This window comes from Oncorhynchus nerka, linkage group LG25 (assembly GCF_034236695.1).
Source record: "Oncorhynchus nerka isolate Pitt River linkage group LG25, Oner_Uvic_2.0, whole genome shotgun sequence".
Classification (NCBI taxonomy): domain Eukaryota; kingdom Metazoa; phylum Chordata; class Actinopteri; order Salmoniformes; family Salmonidae; genus Oncorhynchus; species Oncorhynchus nerka.
Window position 1 is genome coordinate 55708693 of NC_088420.1, and position 22703 is coordinate 55731395.

Below are 22703 nucleotides of genomic sequence, written 5' to 3' on the forward strand. Positions count from 1 at the left end.
GGAACAGTAATTAGGGGTGTATTCATCACGCTGATTCTGTTGCAAAACGTTTGCAATAAACGGTTTACTCCAAACCGAAAACGTGTTTACAACGAAGACTACAGTTTCTATTGGACAAATGCAGGTAAGTCCCTCCGTTTCGTCCCGTTTGCTTCCGTTTGGTTAAACTGTAAACGATTTCCTTTGCAAGACGTAATGAATACACCCCTGTGCTTTGGTTTCTTGACAGAAGGTGGAGCTCAAAGTTGACGTAAACACAACCCTAGTTAGTCAATGTAAATCCATATCTGAAAGAATGTTACGGTAGCACGGTTAAGTGCATTTTTTAAATTCACAAAATGCGATGTTATCTTCATGCACTTCTACTGTGCATGGTCTTTGCTGTCTTTTCGGTGCTGTATGTTTTTAATCAACTACCGGTAGCCTCGTCTTTTGAGTCGCAATACGAAGACGGATGGACCGACAGAAGAACAAAAAAATCCAGTGGCAGGCAACCCCAATTTGGGGCCCAAGACACTGGGCACATAGTCAGGAATGGTGGAGGAGTGCCAAGCCTTTTTGCCCACCAAGAACATGACAGGACCAGGTAAAATAACAATTGATTAGCCAACTAGGTAGTTAGTTGGCTACAGAAGTCAGCCAAGTAACTAGCTAACACGCTAAAGCTAGCCACACTTGTAAAATACTAGCCACAACTCTTCGCTAGCAGGATTACTAGCTAACGTTAGCTAACCAGCTAATCTGTTGACTTTACCGATAAAACATTGCCCCGTACCGTAAGGATGACGATGTACAACCACAGATCAATGAGCTCGTGGGTTAACTAACCAAAGTCATAATGCCATGGGGAGGATGTTGATCATCATTGCCTGCTATAAATCCATTAATTTGCTAATTCACAATTATCCACATTGCAATTTCAGTTTTTTCCCCCCGTTAGGTAACGTTACCTATCATTAGATGTCCTGCTTAGTTCAAGATGATTGGTTCTTACCTAACTAGTTATCTATTTCTGCAAATATTAGAGAAACTCAAGCAGCTTGCTCGATAACCAAGTAGCTCTCTAATCTACCCCTACCATGATTCAATCACCATGGAATCAAAAGGCATTCAACTTGTTGTTCTGTCTTGTGTAAGGCATTGTCAGTGTCTTACTGGAATCCCTATTGTAGACTGCCTCCTGATGTTTGTGGAATGAACTGATTGGGACCTATGTATGCATGGCTGGGTGGCCACTTTACTCATTTTTAAACCTGGCAGTAGCTGTGCTTGGGTAAAATCACTGGGGAAGCCAAGCCAGAAAAAAAAGCCATGTTACAACGTGATATGTAAAGGACGAGACAATAAGACAGTGGCAGAATAAATGTTGTTTCATAACAAAACCGGTGAGTGAGCTCTGTCCTGTCGAAGTCCACAAACCACATTGCATGTAACAAACAGTTATGTTACGTACAGCAAGTTAATGGTTTTAACATTTTTGGACTACTAAACAACTTGTTAGAAACACGAAGAGTAACTGCAAATCGCAAAGAACAGGAGCTGCACCGTTTCAACATCATCAAATCACAGATGCTTAGTCTAAAACTAAAAGATATCAAAAAATAATGTAGTCCAATCAATGTAAGCTAAATATGATTTGGCTGTCTGGTTCTGATTTGTCTGTGTGTGTTTGTGCAAGTAGATCAACATTTTGACTCACCGTACTTGTAGAGCATGGGAAACTTTGGTGAGGGCTACAAAAATTCAAAACTCCTGAGGGGCTGTAGTTGCTTGTGGGAATCATGAGGAACGCCAATGCCTTCCTCATGTTGACTAAACGGTCTATGAGTTCGTCATACAATACGCTTTTAGTTTTTGTCATAGGCTAGCGAGCAAGAATTTTATCCAGGTAGTCTAACTTCCTTTCATGGGCAACAATGAGCCAGCTAGTTTAGGAAAGGGCCTATTTTAGCTAGCCACAACACAACGAGATGCAACAATTCTAGTTTTTTCTGTAAATAACATTTTGCTCTCAGTGGGATTGGTGTGAAGCCAAATCCAAACTGGCTTCCCTCGACACCATTTCACAGTTGAGCACACACAGTTTAGCTCAATGCTGATTGACTATTTTATACTTTTAAAAAAATTATGTATCAAGGGAGGCCAAATGCTCGCTGGCTTCCCTTGCATTCAATTCTACATGCTGCAACAATGTCCTACTCTTTTTGACCAGACAGCATCAGATAGATGGGCTACACAAACCGAGACAGAGGGGCACTGTTTCGTTCGCTCTGACGCTTTCTCCGGTGAGATACATTCAGCCTCTTGCAAATTAAAGGAAAATTATGAAACACTGTTGAAAGATGAATTTTTTTCTGTGTTTTCTTGGTAAATGTTTTGGGGAAGCCTGGCTTCCCTTGGCATCCATGAATACACACCACTGCAACCTGGACCCAGTTTCCCAAAAGCATCTTAAGGCAAAGGCATCGTTAGAAAAGAGGAGTGGGAGACCCCGGTGCACAACTGAACAAGAGGACAAGTACATTAGTGTCACGTTTGAGAAACAGATGCCTCAAGTCCTCAACTGGCAGCTTCATTAAATAGTACCCGCAAAACACCAGTCTCAACGTCAACAGTGAAGAGGCGACTCTGGGATGCTGTTGCAAAGAAAAAGCCATATCTCAGACTGGCCCCCCAAAAAATATTAAAATGGAACTCTACCAAGAAGGCCAGCATCCCAGAGTCGCCTCTTCACTGTTGATGTCGAGACTGGTCTTTTGCGGGTACTGTTTAACGTATCTGCCAGTTGAGGACTTGTGAGGCGTCTGTTTCTCTAACTAGACACTCTAATGTACTTGTCCTCTTGCTCAGTTGTGCACCCCACTCTTTCTATTTTGGTTACAGCCAGTTTGCACTCTTCTCTGAAGGGAGTAGTACGCAGCATTGTACGAGATCTTCATTTTCTTGGCAATTTCTCGCATGGTATAGCCTTCATTTCTCAGAACAAGAATAGACTGACGAGTTTCAGAAGAAAGTTCTTTGTTTCTGGCCATTTTCAGCCTGTAATCAAACCCACAAATGTTGATGCTACAGATACTCAAATAGTCTAAAGAAGACCAGTTTTATTGCTTCTTTAATCAGAACAACAGTTTTCACCTGTTAAAACATTTGCAAAAGGGTTTTCTAATGATCATTTAGCCTTTTCAAAATGTTAACCTGGGATTAGCTAACACAATGTGCTATTGGAATACAGGAGTGATGGTTGCTGATAATGGGCCTCTGTACTCCTATGTAGATATTCCATAAAAATAATAATGCAGTTTCCAGCTACAATAGTCATTTACAACATTAACTATGTCTACACTGTATTTCTGATCAATTTGGTTATTTATTGAACAAAAGATGTGCTCTTATTTCAAAAACAAGGACATTTCTAAGTGACCCTAAACTTTTGAAAGGAAGTGTACCTGGCATTAAATGGTTAGACTACATCTGAGCTGCGTCAATATTTATATCTATTAGGCCTATAGGCTACAACCATCAAAAAGCTCAGAAATTACACTGTAGCCTAACCAATAACCTAAAGGTTACCATGTTAGGTCTATGCCAATGTCGCTTGACTTGGCACTTAATGTTTAATATCTGTAGGCATACTTGAAGCCCAATTCCTGCCTGACGTTAGACTACAATGATTTGTTCAGAAATTGCGAAAACCATTGTCATCATATTTTATTTTTAGGTCACTTTGATATTTTCTATAGCAACGAGGGAACGAGCGATTTGAATGTGGCTTTATTCAATTGTTGCTCCCAGTTTGCACACACACTCAAGAAATACAGAATTTACTCAAATCAAACATTGCATACAAAAGATCAGGAGAAAACGGAATACACGGCAAACATAACACAAAAACATGAATACATAATAGGCTATATTCTGGAGTCATTTTCAACACGTGACAGCACCTGTAACGACACAGTTAAATTTAACTTTGTATCGAGTGCACAGCATGGTGTTTTGGGAAACGGCTGTGTCATTTTCGGCCCGTTGCTTTTACGATTCATCATTAAAACATTTGTAAATTCCATCCATTCCATTTTTCCATCGGGAAACCTGGCTTTGTAGTGTAGTCTACCACAGTAGGAGTCATAATACCCGTTAAACCTAGCGGTCAAACACAGAAATAGTTCCAATCATTTTTTTTCCACCATTCATTTGATCCATTGTGGGTTTTTAGAAACACTTCAAAATAAGGGCTGTGTTTCGTTCGTTTTGAAAACCGTGTAAATCTCTCTGACAATGACTTTTTTTTAAATAAATATATTTGCCTGTATTTAACCCCCGAAATTGAAATGCTAATGTGGCTATCATACAGAACTACAAATACCTGTCTCAAGCTTCACATCACTCACCAGGGCTATGATGATCTGGACGAGACTGACAAATCGAGGCAAAGGTAAGAATCTCTGGATTAACTATCTAATGTTAGCAAAAATGTAGTAATTAGTAAATTGGCTAAAGTTGTTTAAATGGACAATTCTGTTAACTGTCTTGAGCAAGTTTTTTTTCTTTTTCGGAAAATGCCTGTTAGCTAGCTAGCTCATGGTTAGCTAGTTAGCAACGTTATCCTGGCTAGATGGCTACGTTAGCAACGTTATCCTGGCTGGATGGCTACATTAGCCATTTTTGTCTAGCCATTTAAATGCTTGAGGAATTCTTAAAAACGATTTCTAGCTTTCTTTGGCCTTTTATAAAGCCACAATCTAGCTGGCTAGTTATTGAATTTGTCACAGGCGTTCTCCAATCATCTCAAGGATGATCAATGGAAACAGGATGCACCTGAGCTCAGTTTCGAGTCTCATTAAAGTCATAGCAAAGGGTCTGAAAACTTATGTAAATAAAGGTATAAAGTTTTTTTTTCTTTTCGCTTTGACATTATGGGTTATTGTGTGTAAATTGAAGATTTTATTTTTTAAATCCATTTTAGAATAAGGCTGTAAGGGGTCTGAATACTTTCCGAATGTTGCAAATAAAAGCCCTGGGTAGCGAGTTGATACAATTCCAAGTCTGGAAGGTTAAAACCACCTTCAGGCCGTGTCTAGACTTGACAGTTCATGCAGCTTTAGTATTCTGATCATGGAATTCTGAGCGCGTCTTGCATTTATTTATTTTTTTCACCTTTATTTAACCAGGTAGGCTAGTTGAGAACAAGTTCTCATTTGCAACTGCGACCTGGCCAAGATAAAGCATAGCAGTGTGAACAGACAACACAGAGTTACACATGGAGTAAACAATTAACAAGTCAATAACACAGTAGGAAAAAAAAGGGGAGTCTATATACATTGTGTGCAAAAGGCATGAGGTAGGCGAATAATTACAATTTTGCAGATTAACACTGGAGTGATAAATGATCAGATGGTCATGTACAGGTAGAGATATTGGTGTGCAAAAGAGCAGAAAAGTAAATAAATAAAAACAGTGTGGGGATGAGGTAGGTAAAAATGGGTGGGCTATTTACCGATAGACTATGTCATTTACAGCTGCAGCGATCGTTTTGGTTAGCTGCTCAGATAGCAGATGTTTGAAGTTGGTGAGTCAGATAAAAGTCTCCAACTTCAGCGAACTACAAAAATCTCTTTTGCACTTAGTCACTAGCTTTCCAGTCACAGGCAGCAGAGAACTGGAACTACCATTCCAAAGGCGGCCAAATGAGGTGTTGGCTTTAGGGATGATCAGTGAGATACACCTGCTGGAGCGCGTTCTACACACGGATGGGTGTTGCCATCTTGACCAGTGAACTGAGATAATACACCTGGCGGAGCTTTACCTAGCATGGACTTGTAGATGACCTGGAGCCAGTGGGTCTGGCGACGAATATGTAGCGAGGGCCAGCCGACTAGAGCATACAAGTCGCAGTGGTGGGTGGTATAAGGTGCTTTAGTGACAAAACGGATGGCACTGTGATAAACTGCATCCAGTTTGCTGAGTAGAGTGTTGGAAGCAATTTTGTAGATGACATCGCCGAAGTCGAGGATCGGTAGGATAGTCAGTTTTACTAGGGTAAGTTTGGCTGCGTGAGTGAAGGAGGCTTTGTTGCGGAATAGAAAGCCGACTCTTGATTTGATTTTCGATTGGAGATCTTTGATATGAGTCTGGAAGGAGAGTTTACAGTCTAGCCAGACACCTAGGTACTTATAGATGTCCACATATTCAAGGTTGGAACCATCCAGGGTGGTGATGCTGGTCAGGCGTGCGGTTGCAGGCAGCGAACGGTTGAAAAGCATGCATTTGGTTTTACTAGCGTTTAAGAGCAGTTGGAGGCCACGGAAGGAGTGTTGTATGGCATTGAAGCTCGTTTGGAGGTTAGATAGCACAGTGTCCAAGGACGGGCCGGAAGTATATAGAATGGTGTCGTCTGCGTAGAGGTGGATCAGGGAATCGCCCCGCAGCAAGAGCAACATCATTGATATATACAGAAAAAGAGTCGGCCCGAGGATTGAACCCTGTGGCACCCCCATAGAGACTGCCAGAGGACCGGACAGCATGCCCTCCGATTTGACACACTGAACTCTGTCTGCAAAGTAATTGGTGAACCAGGCAAGGCAGTCTTCCGAAAAACCGAAGCTATTCGATGCTATTGCAGTCCGCCACAGGATGTTTTTGTGCTGGTCGAGGGCAGTCAGTTCTGGAGTGAACCAAGGGCTATATCTGTTCTTAGTTCTGCATTTTTTGAACGGAGCATGCTTATCTAAAATGGTGAGGAAGTTACTTTTAAAGAATGACCAGGCATCCTCAACTGACGGGATGAGGTCAATGTCCTTCCAGGATACCCGGGCCAGGTCGATTAGAAAGGCCTGCTCACAGAAGTGTTTTGGGGAGCGTTTGACAGTGATGAGGGGTGGTCGTTTGACTGCGGCTCCGTAGCGGATACAGGCAATGAGGCAGTGATCGCTGAGATCCTGGTTGAAGACAGCGGAGGTGTATTTGGAGGGCCAGTTGGTCAGGATGACGTCGATGAGGGTGCCCTTGTTTACAGATTTAGGATTGTACCTGGTGGGTTCCTTGATGATTTGTGTGAGATTGAGGGTATCTAGCTTAGATTGTAGGACTGCCAGGGTGTTAAGCATATCCCAGGTTAGGTCACCTAACAGAACAAACTCTGAAGCTAGATGGGTGGCAATCAATTCACAAATGGTGTCCAGGGCATAGCTGGGTGCTGAGGGGGGTCGGTAGCAGGCGGCAACAGTGAGAGACTTATTTCTGGAGAGAGTAATTTTCAAAATTAGTAGTTCGAACTGTTTGGGTATGGACCTGGAAAGTATGACATTACTTTGCAGGCGATCTCTGCAGTAGACTGCAACTCCTCCCACTTTGGCAGTTCTATCTTGACGGAAGATGTTATAGTTGGGTATGGAAATCTCAGAATTTTTGGTGGCCTTCCTGAGCCAGGATTCAGACACGGCAAGGAATGATAACACAACCACTGATGGCTGTAGGTAAATACTGTGGCAAACTAGCCAGCTGACCTCTGTAGCTAGCTAGCAAGCGATGCTAAAGGGATTGTAACTGGGTTAGCATTAGCTAACTGGCTAGCATTTATGAAGCCAGCAAACACTTTCCTCGCACTCTGTCCTCCAACGTCACCCACTGTGCACTTTCGGTAGGTAGCCTGATTTGCGTCCAGACAGGAGAAATCTGGTCTTCCAGATTTAAACACAATCAGTCCACGAAGCGATTTTTTTTTGTGCGTCTAGACCCGTGTTTTCAATGTGATCTTCGTATTCTGATAGCAGAAGTCGCATTGTAAGTGTCAAGTGTAGCAACCACTTCAGACTTGGGGAATATAAGCAGCATTTTTTATTTGTCTGTTATGTTATGACTGAGTATTTATTTTTTATTTTAAAGAATGTCTTCGGTGGGGTAATTGGTATTGGATTTGGCAGTCATGCCATTCTAAAGAGGTTTGTTCTACCTGTACGATTTGTGGGAAGATTATTCAATTGAATTAGATCTGCTTTCATATCGTTGAGTAATGAATGCAGCAAAAAAAGAAACGTCCTCTCACTGTCAACTGCGTTTATTTTCAACAAACTTAACGTGTAAATATTTGTATGAACATGAGATTCAACAACTGAGACATAAACTGAACAAGTTCCACAGACAAGTGACTAACAGAAATGGAATAATGTGTCCCTGAACAAGGGGGGGTCAAAATCAAAAGTAACAGTTAGTATCTGGTGTGGCCACCAGCTGCATTAAGTACTGCAGTGCATCTCCTCCTCATGGACTGCACCAGATTTGCCAGTTCTTGCTGTGAGATGTTACACCACTCTTCCACCAAGGCACCTGCAAGTTCCCGGACATTTCTGGGGGGAATGGCCATAGCCCTCACCCTCTGATCCAACAGGTTCCAGACGTGCTCAATGGGATTGAGATTGAGATATGTGCTCTTCGCTGGCCATGGCAGAACACTGACATTCCTGTCTTGCAGGAAATCACGTACAGAACGAGCAGTATGGCTGGTGGCATTGTCATGCTGGAGGGTCATGTCAGGATGAGCCTGCAGGAAGGGTACCACATGAGGGAGGAGGATGTCTTCCCTGTAACGCACAGTGTTGAGATTGCCTGCAATGACAACAAGCTCAGTCCGATGATGCTGTGACACACCGCCCCAGACCATGACGGACCCTCCACCTCCAAATCGATACCGCTCCAGAGTACAGGCCTCGGTGTAACGCTCATTCCTTCAACGATAAACACGAATCTGACCATCACCCCTGGTGAGACAAAACTGTGACTTGTCAGTGAAGAGCACTTTTTGCCAGTCCTGTCTGGTCCAGTGACGGTGGGTTTGTGCCCATAGGTGACGTTGCTGGTGATGTCTGGTGAGGACCTGCCTTACAACAGGCCAGAAGCCCTCAGTCCAGCCTATTGCGGAAAGTCTGAGCACTGATTGAGGGATTGTGTAACTCGGGCAGTTGTTGTTGCCATCCTGTACCTGTCCTGCAGGTGATGTTCAGATGTACCAATCCTATGCAGGTGTTGTTACACGTGGTCTGCCACTGCGAGGACGATCAGCTGTCCGTTCTGTCTCCCTGTAGTGCTGTCTTAGGCGTCTCACAGTATGGACATTGCAATTTATTGCCCTGGCCACATCTGCAGTCCTCATGCCTTGTTGCAGCGTGCCTAAGGTGCGTTCACGCAGATGAGCAGGGACCCTGGGCATCTTTCTTTTGATGTTTTTCAAAGTCAGTAGAAAGGCCTCTTTAGTGTCCTAAGTTTTCATAACTGTGACCTTAATTGCCTACCGTCTGTAAGCTGTTCGTGTCTTAACGACCGTTCCACAGGTGCATGTTCATTAATTGTTTATGGTTCATTGAACAGCATGGAAAACAGTGTTCAAACCCTTTACAATGAAGATCTGTGAAGTTATTTGGCTTTTATGAATTATCTTTGAAAGACAGGGTCCTGAAAAAGGAACATTTCTTTTTTTGCTGAGTTTAGAAAATAGTTGTCTTTATATATTTGTTTGTCACATATTAATCATCCTAAGTATTAAATATTTGTTGTGGTCCACTTAAAGGATCCCCCCCCCCACGTTAATTTTATATCCTGAGATTTTTGAGTATTCTGAAAATAATTTTAGCAAAGGGGGCATTGAGTTTTCAATATTGGTCAGGTATATCTGGAGATCATCTGCAAAACCGTTAAGTTTATATTCATGTTTTACCAATACTGATACCTGTTACGTTTTGGGTCCTGTCTACTAGTTCTTTCTGCATGCGGTAGAATTGCCAGTGCAAACAGGAGGGGGGTGAGGGGACATAAAGCAATTTAATCAGATATTGTTTGTGTACATTTTAGCTTTAGGACAATTTATACAATGTTTTTAGAAAATGTGTTATTTCATCTGGAAAGTTGAAAGCTTCCAAAGTTTTTAGTAGAAAAGGACATTCAAGATGGTCAAGCCTTTTCGGCATCAACAGCCATTTTTGATAGATATATATATTTGCATATTGTATTAAACTGAAACTTGCTCTAGAATGGAATTCTATGGGAAAGCCGCCCGTTCCTGGTACTTTTTACCGTGAAAATGTTTTAACAATATCGAATATTTATTCTTGGGTAATCTCTGTTTTTCGTGATTTATTTTTTGTCTGCTGATAATTGCTTCAGAGTTGTTTAGATTAAACAATGTACCTACAACGGTTCTAACGATGAACGATGCTTTTGGGAAGAAAAAACCCCCACAAAAATAAAAAGCTGAAATATTTACTACAAACAAACATAAGATAAACAAAAGAGAACTAAAAATCAGGAAAATCAAAGCTAAAAATGTGTTTGAAGATCCGTTTTAATTATGTCTACAGTTTCAGCCTCCTTCGGGTTCTCTGGCATGCTATTCCAGAGGCTGGGTGCATAATACCTAAAGGCTGCCTCTCCATGCCTCTTGGTCCTAGACTTTGGTTAAAATACCAGTGCCAGAGGACCTGAGGCACCCACTGGGTGCATAACTTAAAAGCATGTCTGACATGTATTGGGGTACACAATCCTGGATTGATTTTAAAAACCAATAGAAGACTCTTTTTTTAAAAATTATTATTCAAAAACTCACAGGCAGCCAATGCAGAGACCTTAAAACCGGTGTAATGTGGTGCTCTGGTCTCTGTCAGTATCCGTGCTGCAGCATTCTGTATGTTTTTTCAGTTGACCAACGGCTTTCCTGGGTAGACCAGACAGCAGAGCATTACAGCAGTCAAGCCTGTTTGTAATAAACGCACGGATGAGTCTCTGGATTAGCCCGAGAGAGAAACGGCCGCACCTTGGCAAAGTTCCTCAGGCGGTTAAAAAGCTATTTTGGTCACATTCCTGATGTGTGATTCAAGATTTTGTTCAGAATCTAAAACAACACCTAGGTGTTTTGGCTGCTGTTTTCTCTTTTTTTATGGCCTGTGAATTAAAATTGGCAGCTAGATTCTCTTTCATTGCTTTGGCTCGAACAACAAGTACCTCGGTCTTGTCTTGATTTAGCTGGAGGAGGTTGTGAGCCATCCCAAGTATTTACATCTCCAATACAGTCTCATTTATCCGTGGAGCTAAAATCCTCCGGCCACACAGAAATGTAAAGTTGTGTATTGTCTGCGTAGCCGTGAAAATCAATGCAGTGCTTCCTGATAACGCTGCCAAGAGGTTACATATATAAACTGAACTGTACCGGACCCAAAATCTAACAATGTGGGACGCCACATGTAATATATAGTTTCTCTCTAAGTTATGTTCACCAAAGTTTGACAAACTCTCGACCGGTTAAATACGTCGTGAACTCATTTAGAACTGGACCGGAGAGGCCAACCCACCTCTCCAGTCTGTCCAGAAGGACATCATGGTTAACAGTGTCGAATGCAACTTTAACTAAGGCTGTCTTATGTGCTGTGGTGTGGACAAAAAGCAGATTTGAAATGTTTTAAAAAATGTTGCCACTTAAACAAATATTTTGTTATGAATGCCAATTTCTCCAGAATTTTGCTTTATTTCTCCAGAATTTTGCTTAAGAATGAAAGGTGGGGGTTGCCCCAAAAAAATCTAGATTACTTTGGTTCAGAAGGGGTTTCACCATAGCAGTTTTTAGTGCAGTGGGGAAAGTGCCTGTGAACAATGAGTGATTTTAATAATAGCTTGCACTTCTTCAGATATACAATTAAAAACAGTTTTGATGAAGGTGGTGGGGATAGGATCGAGAAGGCAGGTACACGGCTTAAGTTGTGATCTCACTTTCCTGAGAAATGTCAACCAGGGAAAATAAATCCATAGTGCCTTTGTGTGGTAGTCTAGGGCACATATCATCATTCTTCTCATCAGGTCTTGCTTGAATGATACCCAGCCTAATGTTGGTTATCTTATCTCTGAAATATGCTGCAAACTCATCACATTTAGATGTGGGAAGTCCACAGTTTTGCCAGGGTACAAATTTATCAGACAGTCAATGGTTGGGGAGCACTCTCAAATTATTCTGATTTTGAATAGTGATCGAGTTAGAAAAATGAGCTCGTCTGGCATGTCTTATTGCCATGAAATATCATAAAAAACCTGCAACTTTGATTTTCTCAAGTTCCGCTCTGCCTTTCTGCAATTTCTCTTTGTAATTGATTATCGTTTCCTCACTCATCCAAGGGAGTTTCCTCACTCCATTTGGATGAGGCCCTTTTCAGCTTTACTGGAGCTGTGGCATCAATGTTTGCCCTTTCATTTGCTATTAAAGTGATCAACTAAATCATCACAAGAGGAAGGCAGAATAGGTGGAGTATTGTTCATACACTCAATAAAATCTATAGTAACTTCACAGGTAAGATAGCATTTCTTAATAATGTGTTCAGTATTACCCTGTGCAATAGGCAACGAGGTAGTAAAATAATACACAGTGGTGATCAGATAAAGCAACATCAACAATAGAGGATACGTCAATAGAAAGCCCCTTTGTAATAACTCGGTCCAGAGTATGGGTGTGATTGTGGGTGGGCCCAGTAGAAAACCCCTTGGTAATAACCAGGTCCAGAGTATGGGTGGGCCCAGTAACATGTTGGATAAAGTTCATAGAGCTCAAAAGATTAATATGTTGTGAATTCCCACCATCCAATACTTACCACAATCCAATGCTTTTAAATTCCTGACGGGGACTGTGCAAGTGGTGCCCTTCTTCTAAAGTGCCCTAAGATGTTGCGCTCCTCCCTTTTTTTTATCTCTTACTATCTCAGGGAGAAGCCAGCCTCCGCCAGCGTCCAGGAGGCCACTAGAGATGAGCGGCTCCATCTGGCTGTAGTGGCCTGTGGTCCCAGACTAGAGGAGACTCTCACCATGTTAAAGTCTGCACTCCTCTTCAGCGCCAAACCGCTACACTTTCACATTTTCGCAGAGGACCATCTGCATGGCAGCTTTGGAGAGTCTGTAAGTATGGAGAACAGGAATTAGTGGCAGGATGAATTTTGGTACTAAGTGATATGGCCCTAGCAGTTAAGAGGATGGAACTAGAAGCTGTTGAACTAGATGTCTGTACCTGTGCCGGTGTGTGGTTGTCACTGTTCACTTGTCTGTTTCCTGCGTATTTTCCCTCAGCTGGACTTGTGGCCCAGTGTCTTCCAGACCAGGTTTAACTACACCACGTACCCCATCACCTTCCCCAGTGAGAACGCCAAGGAGTGGAAGAAACTCTTCAAACCCTGTGCTTCTCAAAGGCTCTTCCTTCCGGTGAGTCCTCAGGGTTTGATGAGACTGGCCATAATAAAAAAAAACTCAATTAAACTGTTCAGTGTCCCCCTTGCTGAGAACAATACACGTTTGTTCATGAGATATTGGACCCAGATTAAGCCCATTCCTGGACCTCAACAACTTTCATTGAAGATTCTCCATTTGAAATCTGGGTCAGGGAATCAGGAAAATGGCGTGCTGTCAGAGTAATGTGTGTAATGTTTGACTATGTTCTTGGGCATTCTAACCTTTTTTTTGTCTCCTCTCCAGTTGATCCTAAAAGACTTAGACTCTCTGCTGTACGTGGACACCGATATCTTGTTCCTTCAGCCTGTAGAGGAGATCTGGTCCCTGCTCTCCCTCTTCAACTCCACCCATCTGGCAGCCATGGCCCCTGAGCATGAGGAGCCACGCATCGCCTGGTACAACCGCTTCGCACGTCACCCTTACTATGGAAAGACCGGGGTAAACTCTGGCGTCATGCTCATGAACATGACCCGGATAAGAAAGAAATACTTCAAGGTGATTGTGTCAGTGAGAATGAGCGTCTTTGTGTGTAGGTGTATATGCTTGAGAAGAGGTTGTCAGGATCTCTTGAACTTTCTCAGCTTATTTTTTTGTATGTTCTGTTAAAGCATTTTGTGTCTAGAAAGGCCAAACCGTTGAAGGTACAGTAGCAGTCAAAAGTTTGGACACACTTACTCATTCAAGACATGTATTTATTTAGACTATGTTCTACATTGTAGAATAATAGTGAATGCATCAAAACTATTAAATAACACATGGAATCATGTAGTAACCAAAAAAGTGTTTAACAAATCAGATTCTTCAAAGTAGCCACCCTTTGCCTTGATGACAGCTTTGCACACTCTTGGCATTCTCTCAACCAGCTTCATGAGGTAGTCACCTGGAATGCATTTCAATTAACAGGTGTGCCTTTTATAAAGTTTATTTGTGGAATTTCCTCCTTAATGCGTTTGAGCCAATCAGTTGTGTTGTGACAAGGTAGGCGTGGTATACAGAAGATAGCCGTATTTGGTCAAAATAAACAAATAAAAATCCATATTATGGCAAGAACAGCTCAAATAAGCAGAGAGAAAGGACAATCCATCATTACTTTAAGACATGAAGTTCAGTCAATACGGAAAATTTCAACAACAAAAAAAGTGCTGTCGCAAAAACCATCAAGCCCTATGATGAAATTGGCTCTTATGAGGACCGCCACAGGAAAGGATGACCCAGAATAAGTCCATTAGAGTTACCAGCCTCAGAAATTGCAGACAAAATAAATGCTTCACGGAGTTCAAGTAACAGACACATCTCAACATCAACTGTTCAGAGGAGACTGTGTGAATCCGGTCTTCATGGTCGAATTGCTACAAAGAAACCACCACTAAAGGACACCAATAAGGAAAAGAGATAGGGCCCAAGCCGGCTTGGGCCAAGAAACACGAGCAATGGGCGTTTAGACCAGTGGATGGTCTGAGTCCAAATTTGAGATTTTTGGTTCCAACCGCTGTGTCACACAGTAGGTGAACGGATGATCTCCGCATGTGTGGTTCCCACCGTAAAAGGAGGCGTGATGGTGTGGGGGTACTTTGCTGGTGACACTGTCAGTGCTTTTATTTAGAATTCAAGCCACACTTAACCAGCATGGCTACCACAGCGTTCTGCAGTGATACGCCATCCCATCTGGGTTGTGCTTAGTGGGACTATCATTTGTTTTTCAACAGGACAATGACCCAACACACCTCCAGGCTGTGTAAGGGCTATTTGACCAAGAAGGAGTGTGATGGAGCTTTGCATTAGATGACCTGGCCTCCTCAATCACCCGACCTCAACCTAAATGAGATGGTTTGGGATGAGTTGGACCACAGAGGAAAGAAAAGCAGCCTACAAGTGCTCAACATATGTGGGAACTCCATCAAGACTGATTCAAGGTGAAGCTGGTTGAGAGAATCCCAGGAGTGTGCAAAGCTGTCATCAAGGCAGAGGGTGGCTACTTTGAAGAATCAAAAATGTATAAAACACTTTTTTGGTTACTACCTGATTCCATGTGTTTCTTCATAGTTTTGATGTCTTAGCTATTATTCTACAATGTATAAAATAGTACAAATAAACTCTTGAATGAGTAGGTGTATCTAAACTTTTGACTGGTACTGTCATTTGTAAATGATCGTAGTTGTGTTCTTCAATTTGTAATGTTGGCTAAGGCATTTTCTGTAAGTCTTCTGCACCCGCATTATTGACCAGAGGAGGTCACTGTTGCCATTCGTCTGCGTAGCTCACCAGCTGTGGCTCACCAACTGTGTACTATAGGGTTTCCCAAACTCAACCCGGTCTTTGGGACCCCTATCAGCTAATCATCAAGCTTTGAATGAGCTGTGTGGGGTTAAGGCAAGAACCAAAATCACTTGGCGTCCTCAGGACTAAGTTTGGGAAACGCTGGTGTACTGTTATAAACATATTGCCATGCCTCAGACACAGAAAGGATGCAATCATTTATTAATTGTTTGGTGTCAGTCAGGAGTTTGGCTGTTTTTTAGTTTTCCATTTATATTGTGTCACATTACCCAGAATGAATGTGGTTCACACTGTCATTTAACATATTTTTGGTTCTTTCTTTACTATGACTTGTTATGACAGAATGACATGACGTCAGTCCCCCTCAAATGGGTGGAGCTGCTGATGCCACTTCTCCAGAAATATAAACTCAACATCACCTGGGGAGACCAGGACCTGCTCAACATCATATTCCATCATAACCCAGGTGAAACTCACCTTCATTAGGTCCCACCGCCTCATACCGTTGTGCAACCAAAACAAAAATGTGCATTTCCTTTTGGACGGGTGCAGCTAGTACTTCCATGTTTCTGATCTTTTTATTTAGTTTAATTCAAGTGAACATGACCCAGACAGACACATTGCTTTATTGTTGAAACGATCTATTCTTCTTCCTCTAGAGGAATAACTGTTTTTCTGTAAGTATACAACTCACGCAATGGTGTAACAGAAACCCTCAGTTACCTCTCTCCCTCCTGTATTCCCTTGTGCAGAGAGCCTGTATGTGTTCCCGTGCCAATGGAACTACCGTCCAGACCACTGTATCTACGGCAGCAACTGTCTCGAGGCCGAACAAGAGGGAGTCTTCATTCTCCACGGAAATCGAGGTGTTTACCATGACGACAAGCAGCCAGCGTTCCGGGCCGTCTATGAAGCCATCCAGAAGGTAACGACATCCTCAGCTATGCCTGTAACCTGGGAATTCAGACAGGGGGGTTATTGAAGTAAAGAACATCAAACCTGAGGCAGGATGTGCTTCCTGATGCATTTAACTCAACTCAGCAAAAAAAGAAACGTCATCTCCCTGTCAACTGTGTTTATTTTCAGCAAACTTGACGTGTAAATATTTGTATGAACATAACATTAAACAACTGAGACATAAACTGAACAAGTTCCACTGACATGTGACTAACAGAAGTGGAGTAATATGTCCCTGAACAAGGTGGGTCAAAATCAAAAGTAACAGTCAGTATCTGGTGTGGCCACCAGCTGCATTAAGTACTGCAGTACATCTCCTCATGGACTGCACCAGATTTGCCAGTTATTACCCCGCTCCTCCACCAAGGCACCTGCAAGTTCCTGGACATTTCTGGGGGGGAATGGCCCTAGCCCTCCATCCCCGATCCAACAGGTCCCAGACATGCTCAATGGGATTGAGACCCGGGCTCTTCGCTGGCCACGGCAGAACACTGACATTCCTGTCTTGCAGGAAATCACGCATAGAACGAGCAGTATGGCTGGTGGCATTGTCATGCTGGAGGGTCATGTCAGGATGAGCCTGCAGGAAGGGTACCGCATGAGGGGAGGAGGATGTCTTCCCTGTAACGCACAGCGTTGAGATCAGTCGGGCTGTTTGTCAAATACCCTTAGTGTGGGAGTTAACATTTCCTCTCCTGTCTTTCTGTCCTCTAGGCCCAGTGCTGTCAAACATGATTTTCCTATGTCTTTATATACATTTCTACTGTGAAATTGAGAAAGTTAATAATACCTTTTTTGTGTATGAGCTGCCTGAAGTTTCATCCTGATTTGGTGCGATAGAGTTTTGGCCTGCCTGGTGACATCACCAGGCTGTAGCCAATAGACCAATAAGAAATAGTTCCGAACCCCTCTGCCAATAACGGCTAGTTTTCACTCAAAATTTCTGGCTTGAGATATTGCTTCTTAAATAAGCTATTTTTGTTTGTTTTCATTAAAATGGTCCAAAATAAGAATCACAGCAAGGTACTTTAATTGTTACCCAAAAATGATTTGAAATTGAGATAAAAAGTGCTGCGTTGGACCTTTTTTAATAAACAACCTATCCTCTTAACATTTGCTCAACTACATCATCAGGGCACTCCGGACCATTGCTTTTTATTTGGTGGACTTCCATCCATCCAGATGAAAATGCTAAATTGATAGTCCCTTTAACTTCTCTGTAATTCTGCCTCCGCTCTCCCAAAGACAGGCTAATCCCTCCCTACCTACCTACTAACCAGACCTGCGTCCACCCACCGATCACTCCTAGTACTGACATTTTACGAGCAGGGTTCCCTAACTGGCGGTCCATGGGTGATTTTTTTATTTAGCCCCAAAGTTTTCTGAGCAAAAACAAAATGGCATAAAATAATGTAAAAACACCAGCAAATCAGCTCCATGTGATTCTAATTGATTATAATAATACACGCACACACCTCACTCTTACAGCGGGGATGCCCAGGTGCATTCTAACCCAGAGTCCACTCACGAACAACTGAGAAGGAAATAGTTTGTTATTGAAACTTGCTGTGTGTTAACTTAAGCCAATAGTGCTCTTTAGGTTGATAATTATTTATCCGTTTTCTTATAGTTGAAGCTGTGTTTAGTATTTAACCAGCCTTTCAACAGCTTGTGTTCCGTCTGTTGAGCATTTGGAAGAAGCTCTTACCAGTTCTTCCTTTGCTGCCGCTCTGTCTTTCATTCTCTTCCTTTACACCTCTTTCAGTTTCCTCTCTCCCTGCTCCCCCATTCCCTCCCCTCCCAGTCCTTTGAGGACAGCAGGCCTGAAGCCCATACTGTAGCAGGCATTTCTGGAGAACACTCTCATTCTCAGCACACAAAGAACTCAGTCAGTGTCTCTCCCTAGACGACCTATCCCAGCTTGCACTGAGGCTGCTTGGCAATAAACCCGGGCTCACCATTACTGATATGAGCCAAATCCACAGAAGAGTTGTAAAAAGGTTAGTGCTGATGATGCTATGTTGAGACACAATGATGGGATGTTGTGGACAAGGAACACGAAGCACACACACACCAAGAAGACCGCCATCACCACCCAACAGCATCCACATAAAAATCAATAAGAGACAGTTAATGCTGCTTTATGGCCTGCTGTTGTGTATGATAGATGATAAAGCAAGTGTGTGTGCATCCTTTGAGTGAACTAATGCTTAGCCAAACTGGGTTCCAATGAGCCCTCGTAAAAAGGTCATTTCCTCTCTACTGTGCCTGCTGTAAAAGTGCGGCTCACCCACGGAACGTAAAAAAGCTTGATCCTTTATTCATGGCTATGACTGAAGAGATTGGGTCTGCAGTGACTGAGAGTCTTGGAGGGAGAGATGAGGCGGAGATGCCGTGATGAGTAACCGAAGCAAAGGTCGAAGCCTGATCTTTTGGGGGCAATTTGTGGTCGTCCAGAGTTGACCGCAGCAGTGCTACCACTAGACCAAATTCCTGCACTGACATGTAATCATATACATTTTGTTTTCTTCTCCACAGTACACATTTGGGGACAACCTAGTCCAGTCCCTACTCCTCCCCCTGGAGGCAAAGCTTCAGGAGACCAAACACACCTACTGTGGAAGAGCCAGCCACATGTTTACTAAGAGGTTCAAACGGAGCATCAGCATACTTCAACAGGAAACCATAGAGGGAAGGTGACGTATACCACTAGCCCTACCACTCTCCTACAACCATCGATGGCTGATTGACACTCTGTGGCACACCTCGAAACTATGCCCCCAGGAGTACAGGGAAGAGCATGCATTACTGGCATGTGTATATGATCCCGGGCGGGATTTAGCCCACGCTCTTTCCTCAACCGTCCATGCCCAAAGTTAGATGAATCCGTCTTCTGTTTACAAACGGGCAACAGCTACCGGCGCGTCGACACTGCTCCAAAGAACATTTTGAGGGGAAGATGATCAGTGTAACACCGTGTCTGTTTTCCTGTGGAGCTGTTGTTCCTCAAAACTTTGTCCCGTGAACGTGATAATCATCAGGGTAGGGAACTGCAGTCAAAACATGTGGGAAAGCGCTGAAATTAAATCTCTTTGCCCTCTACAGAATTGGGCATTTCTATCATCTGACTGCAAAAATGGTACACTTCACAATCGGGTTGCTGTATGTTTTTCACCTGTGATGAGAATGTCAGTCTGACGATCGCATTGCAATCCTCAGAAGTATTCAAGGAAGAGAACCCATCACGGTTCTTTATATGCCCCGCATGATCCAAAAGTATATATTTTATTTAAAGTATATGTTAATATTATATCAATTAGATTTAAATGTTAGAATTAGATTAAAATATACAACTGCAGTGTCATGAAGAATGACAACACACCGGTTAAAGTTTGTCATAACTATTCCATGAATGCAGTTTCATTGGTACAAAACTTGATTGTAAAACAAATGCTAAAGGGAAGTATTTTGAGGTTAGAATCTGAGGATATCAATATTGGTGTTATGCAGTGCATTCGGAAAGTATTCAGACACCTTGACTTTTTTCACATTTTGTTACGTTACAGCCTTATTCTAAAATGGATTCAATTGTTTTTTTCCTCCCTTATCAATCTACACACAATAACCCATAATGAGAGAGCAGGTTTTTAGATTTTTTGGGGGGGGAATTTATTTAAAAAATCTAAATGAAATCACATTTACATAAGTATTCAAGCCTTTTATTCAGTAGTTTCTTGAAACACCTTTGGCAGCGATTACAGCCTTGACTTCTTGGGTATGACACTACAAGCTTGGCACACCTGTATTTGGGGAGTTTCTCCCATTCTTCTCTGCAGATCCTTTCAAGCTCTGTCAGGTTGGATGGGGAGCATCACCGCACAGATATTTTCAGGTCTCTCCAGAGATGTTAGCTCATGTTCAAGTCCGTACTCTGGCTGGGCCACTCAAGAACATTCAGAAACTTGTCCCAAAAACACTCCTGCGTTGTCTTGGCTGTGTTCTTAGGGTCGTTGTCCTGTTGGAAGGTGAATCTTTGCCCCAGACAGGTCCTGAGCGCTCTGGAGCAGGTTATCTCTCTGTTCTTTTCTCTGTTCATCTTTCCCTCGATCCTGACCAGTCTCCCAGTCCCTGCCGCTGAAAAACATCCCCACAGCATGATGCTGCCACCACCATGCTTCACCGTAGGGATGGTGCCAGGTTTCCTCCAGATGTGATGCTTGGGAGTCAGGCTAAAGAGTTCAATCTTGGTTTCATTAGTCCAGAGAATCGTATTTCTCATGGTCTGAGAGTCCTTTAGGTGCCTTTTGGCAAACTCCAAGTGGGCTGTCATGTGCTTTTTACTGAGCAGTGGCTTCTGTCTGGCCACTACCATAAAGGCCTGATTGGTGGAGTCCTGCAGAGATGGTTATCCTTCTGGAAGTTTCAACCATCTCCGACGAGGAACTCTGGAGCTCTGTCAGAGTGACCATCGGGTTCTTGGCCACCTCCCTGACCAAGGCCCTTCTCCCCCGATTGCTCAGTTTGGCCGGAAGAGTCTCGGTGGTTCCAAACTTCTTCCATTTAAGAATGTGTGAGGCCGTTGTATTCTTGGGGACCTTCAATGCTGCAGACATTTTTTGGTACCCTTTCCCAGATGTTTCTCGACACAATCCTCTCGGAGCTCTACGGACTATTCCTTCAACCTCATGGCTTGGTTTTTGCTCTGACATGCACTGCCAACTGTGGGACCTTATATAGACTGGTGTGTGCCTTTCCAAATATTGTCCAATCAATTGAATTTACCACAGGTGGACTCCAATCAAGTTGTAGAAACATAAGAAAGGATGATCAACGGGAAAATAAAAAATATCTGTTTTTGCTTTGTCATTATGGGGTATTGTGTGTAGATTGAAGATGTATTCATTCAATTTTAGAATAAGGCTGTAACGTAACAAAATGGCGAAAAGGGGAAGGCGTCTGAATACTTTCCGAATGCACTGTAAATGAGATTACATCTATCAACAGAATGCACTTTTAATGTCTGCCATATTATAACTCAATAATGATTATAACTACTGAGTAAATTATCCAAGAATACGTCCATAGTCTCCATGTAAACATAGATAGAATTCTATAATAGCCATTAATCAATATTTGTGTGGAATTAGGCATGAAGGTTTACTAAAGAGATTTAATCATAACATGTTTGGTTTTAGCTGAAGTTGACATGCGATAGGTTGTTATGCTCTGTGCATTGAACTTATCCCCCAGAGATTTAATCATAACATGTTTGGTTTTAGCTAAAGTTGACATGCGATAGGTTGTTATGCTCTGTGCATTGAACTTATCCCCCAGAGATTTAATCATAACATGTTTGGTTTTAGCTGAAGTTGACATGCGATAGGTTGTTATGCTCTGTGCATTGAACTTATCCCCCAGGTTTATGCTGTATCTGAAAAGTACGTACTGTACTTCATTATAACTTCATTCATGTTTTTGGATTCACATGTGAATCTTATAGGTCGTATAGGTACGAAAGAAGCAAACATACAATCAACTGAAAATACCTTTTTTAATATGTATTGAATACATTTTAAATAACATACATTTTCTCGAATTGTACATTGACTTAACACAACCAAACTGTATTTAAGAAGTGAATTTTTTTTGTCACTCTTTCCCTCCATTTCTAACTAATGCTAAAAACAGATTTTGCACTACTGATTGTACAGGACATGGATTACGTCTTAAAATATCAATGTTAAAATCTGACAGTGTATGACATGTTTTATTGATACCCAATCTATGGTAAAACAAGTTTGTTCATTGTGATGTTATAGCCATATATTGTTTATAATAAATATTACACCTTGTTGTGAACTTGGTTGTGCTGCTTGACCCACAGTAAATGTGCAATATTTCATATATAAAAGGCTACAATCGATAGAACAGTGTTGGTGGAATTAAGCAGTCTTTTTTTTTTGTAGTTGTCTTGGGGTTTCGCAAACGGACGAAGAGAAATGGAGGGAGATAATTAGTTATATAATATGGTCTATGGTATAGACAATGGTATTTTTGTTAATTAAGTCTACCTCAAAGTTGATATCATGTGTATAGGCTGCAATCATTGTATGGAGTATATACAGTGGAACGAAAAAGTATGTGAACCCTTTGGAATTACCTGGATTTCTGTAAAAAATTGGTCATATAATTTCATCTGATCTTCATCTAAGTCACAACAA

General features: G+C 42.2%; 1 protein-coding gene across 2 annotated transcripts; it reads left to right on the top strand.

Moving 5' to 3' along the window:
- Positions 1 to 232: 232 nt before the first annotated feature.
- LOC115109690 (glucoside xylosyltransferase 1-like) lies at positions 233 to 22341 on the top strand. Of its 2 annotated transcripts, XM_029634912.2 has the most exons (8): positions 233 to 586; positions 4355 to 4435; positions 12732 to 12921; positions 13090 to 13221; positions 13492 to 13743; positions 15868 to 15991; positions 16278 to 16450; positions 19021 to 22341. In XM_029634912.2, the coding sequence occupies exons 1-8, from the start codon at positions 339 to 341 to the stop codon at positions 19180 to 19182; spliced, it is 1362 nt and encodes a 453-aa protein (XP_029490772.2). In that variant the 5' UTR covers positions 233 to 338; the 3' UTR covers positions 19183 to 22341. The 2 variants fall into 2 exon arrangements, with proteins under 2 accessions (XP_029490772.2, XP_029490773.2); XM_029634913.2 differs by lacking the exon at positions 4355 to 4435.
- Positions 22342 to 22703: the final 362 nt, after the last annotated feature.

Excerpts from the sequence above, each read along its gene's own strand:
- LOC115109690 (XM_029634912.2), top strand. The coding sequence starts at position 339 with ATGCGATGTTATCTTCATGCACTTCTACTGTGCATGGTCTTTGCTGTC. Across the intron at positions 13,744-15,867 it reads TAAGAAAGAAATACTTCAAG|AATGACATGACGTCAGTCCC; the intron begins GTGATTGTGTCA and ends TTGTTATGACAG. Across the intron at positions 16,451-19,020 it reads TCTATGAAGCCATCCAGAAG|TACACATTTGGGGACAACCT; the intron begins GTAACGACATCC and ends TCTTCTCCACAG.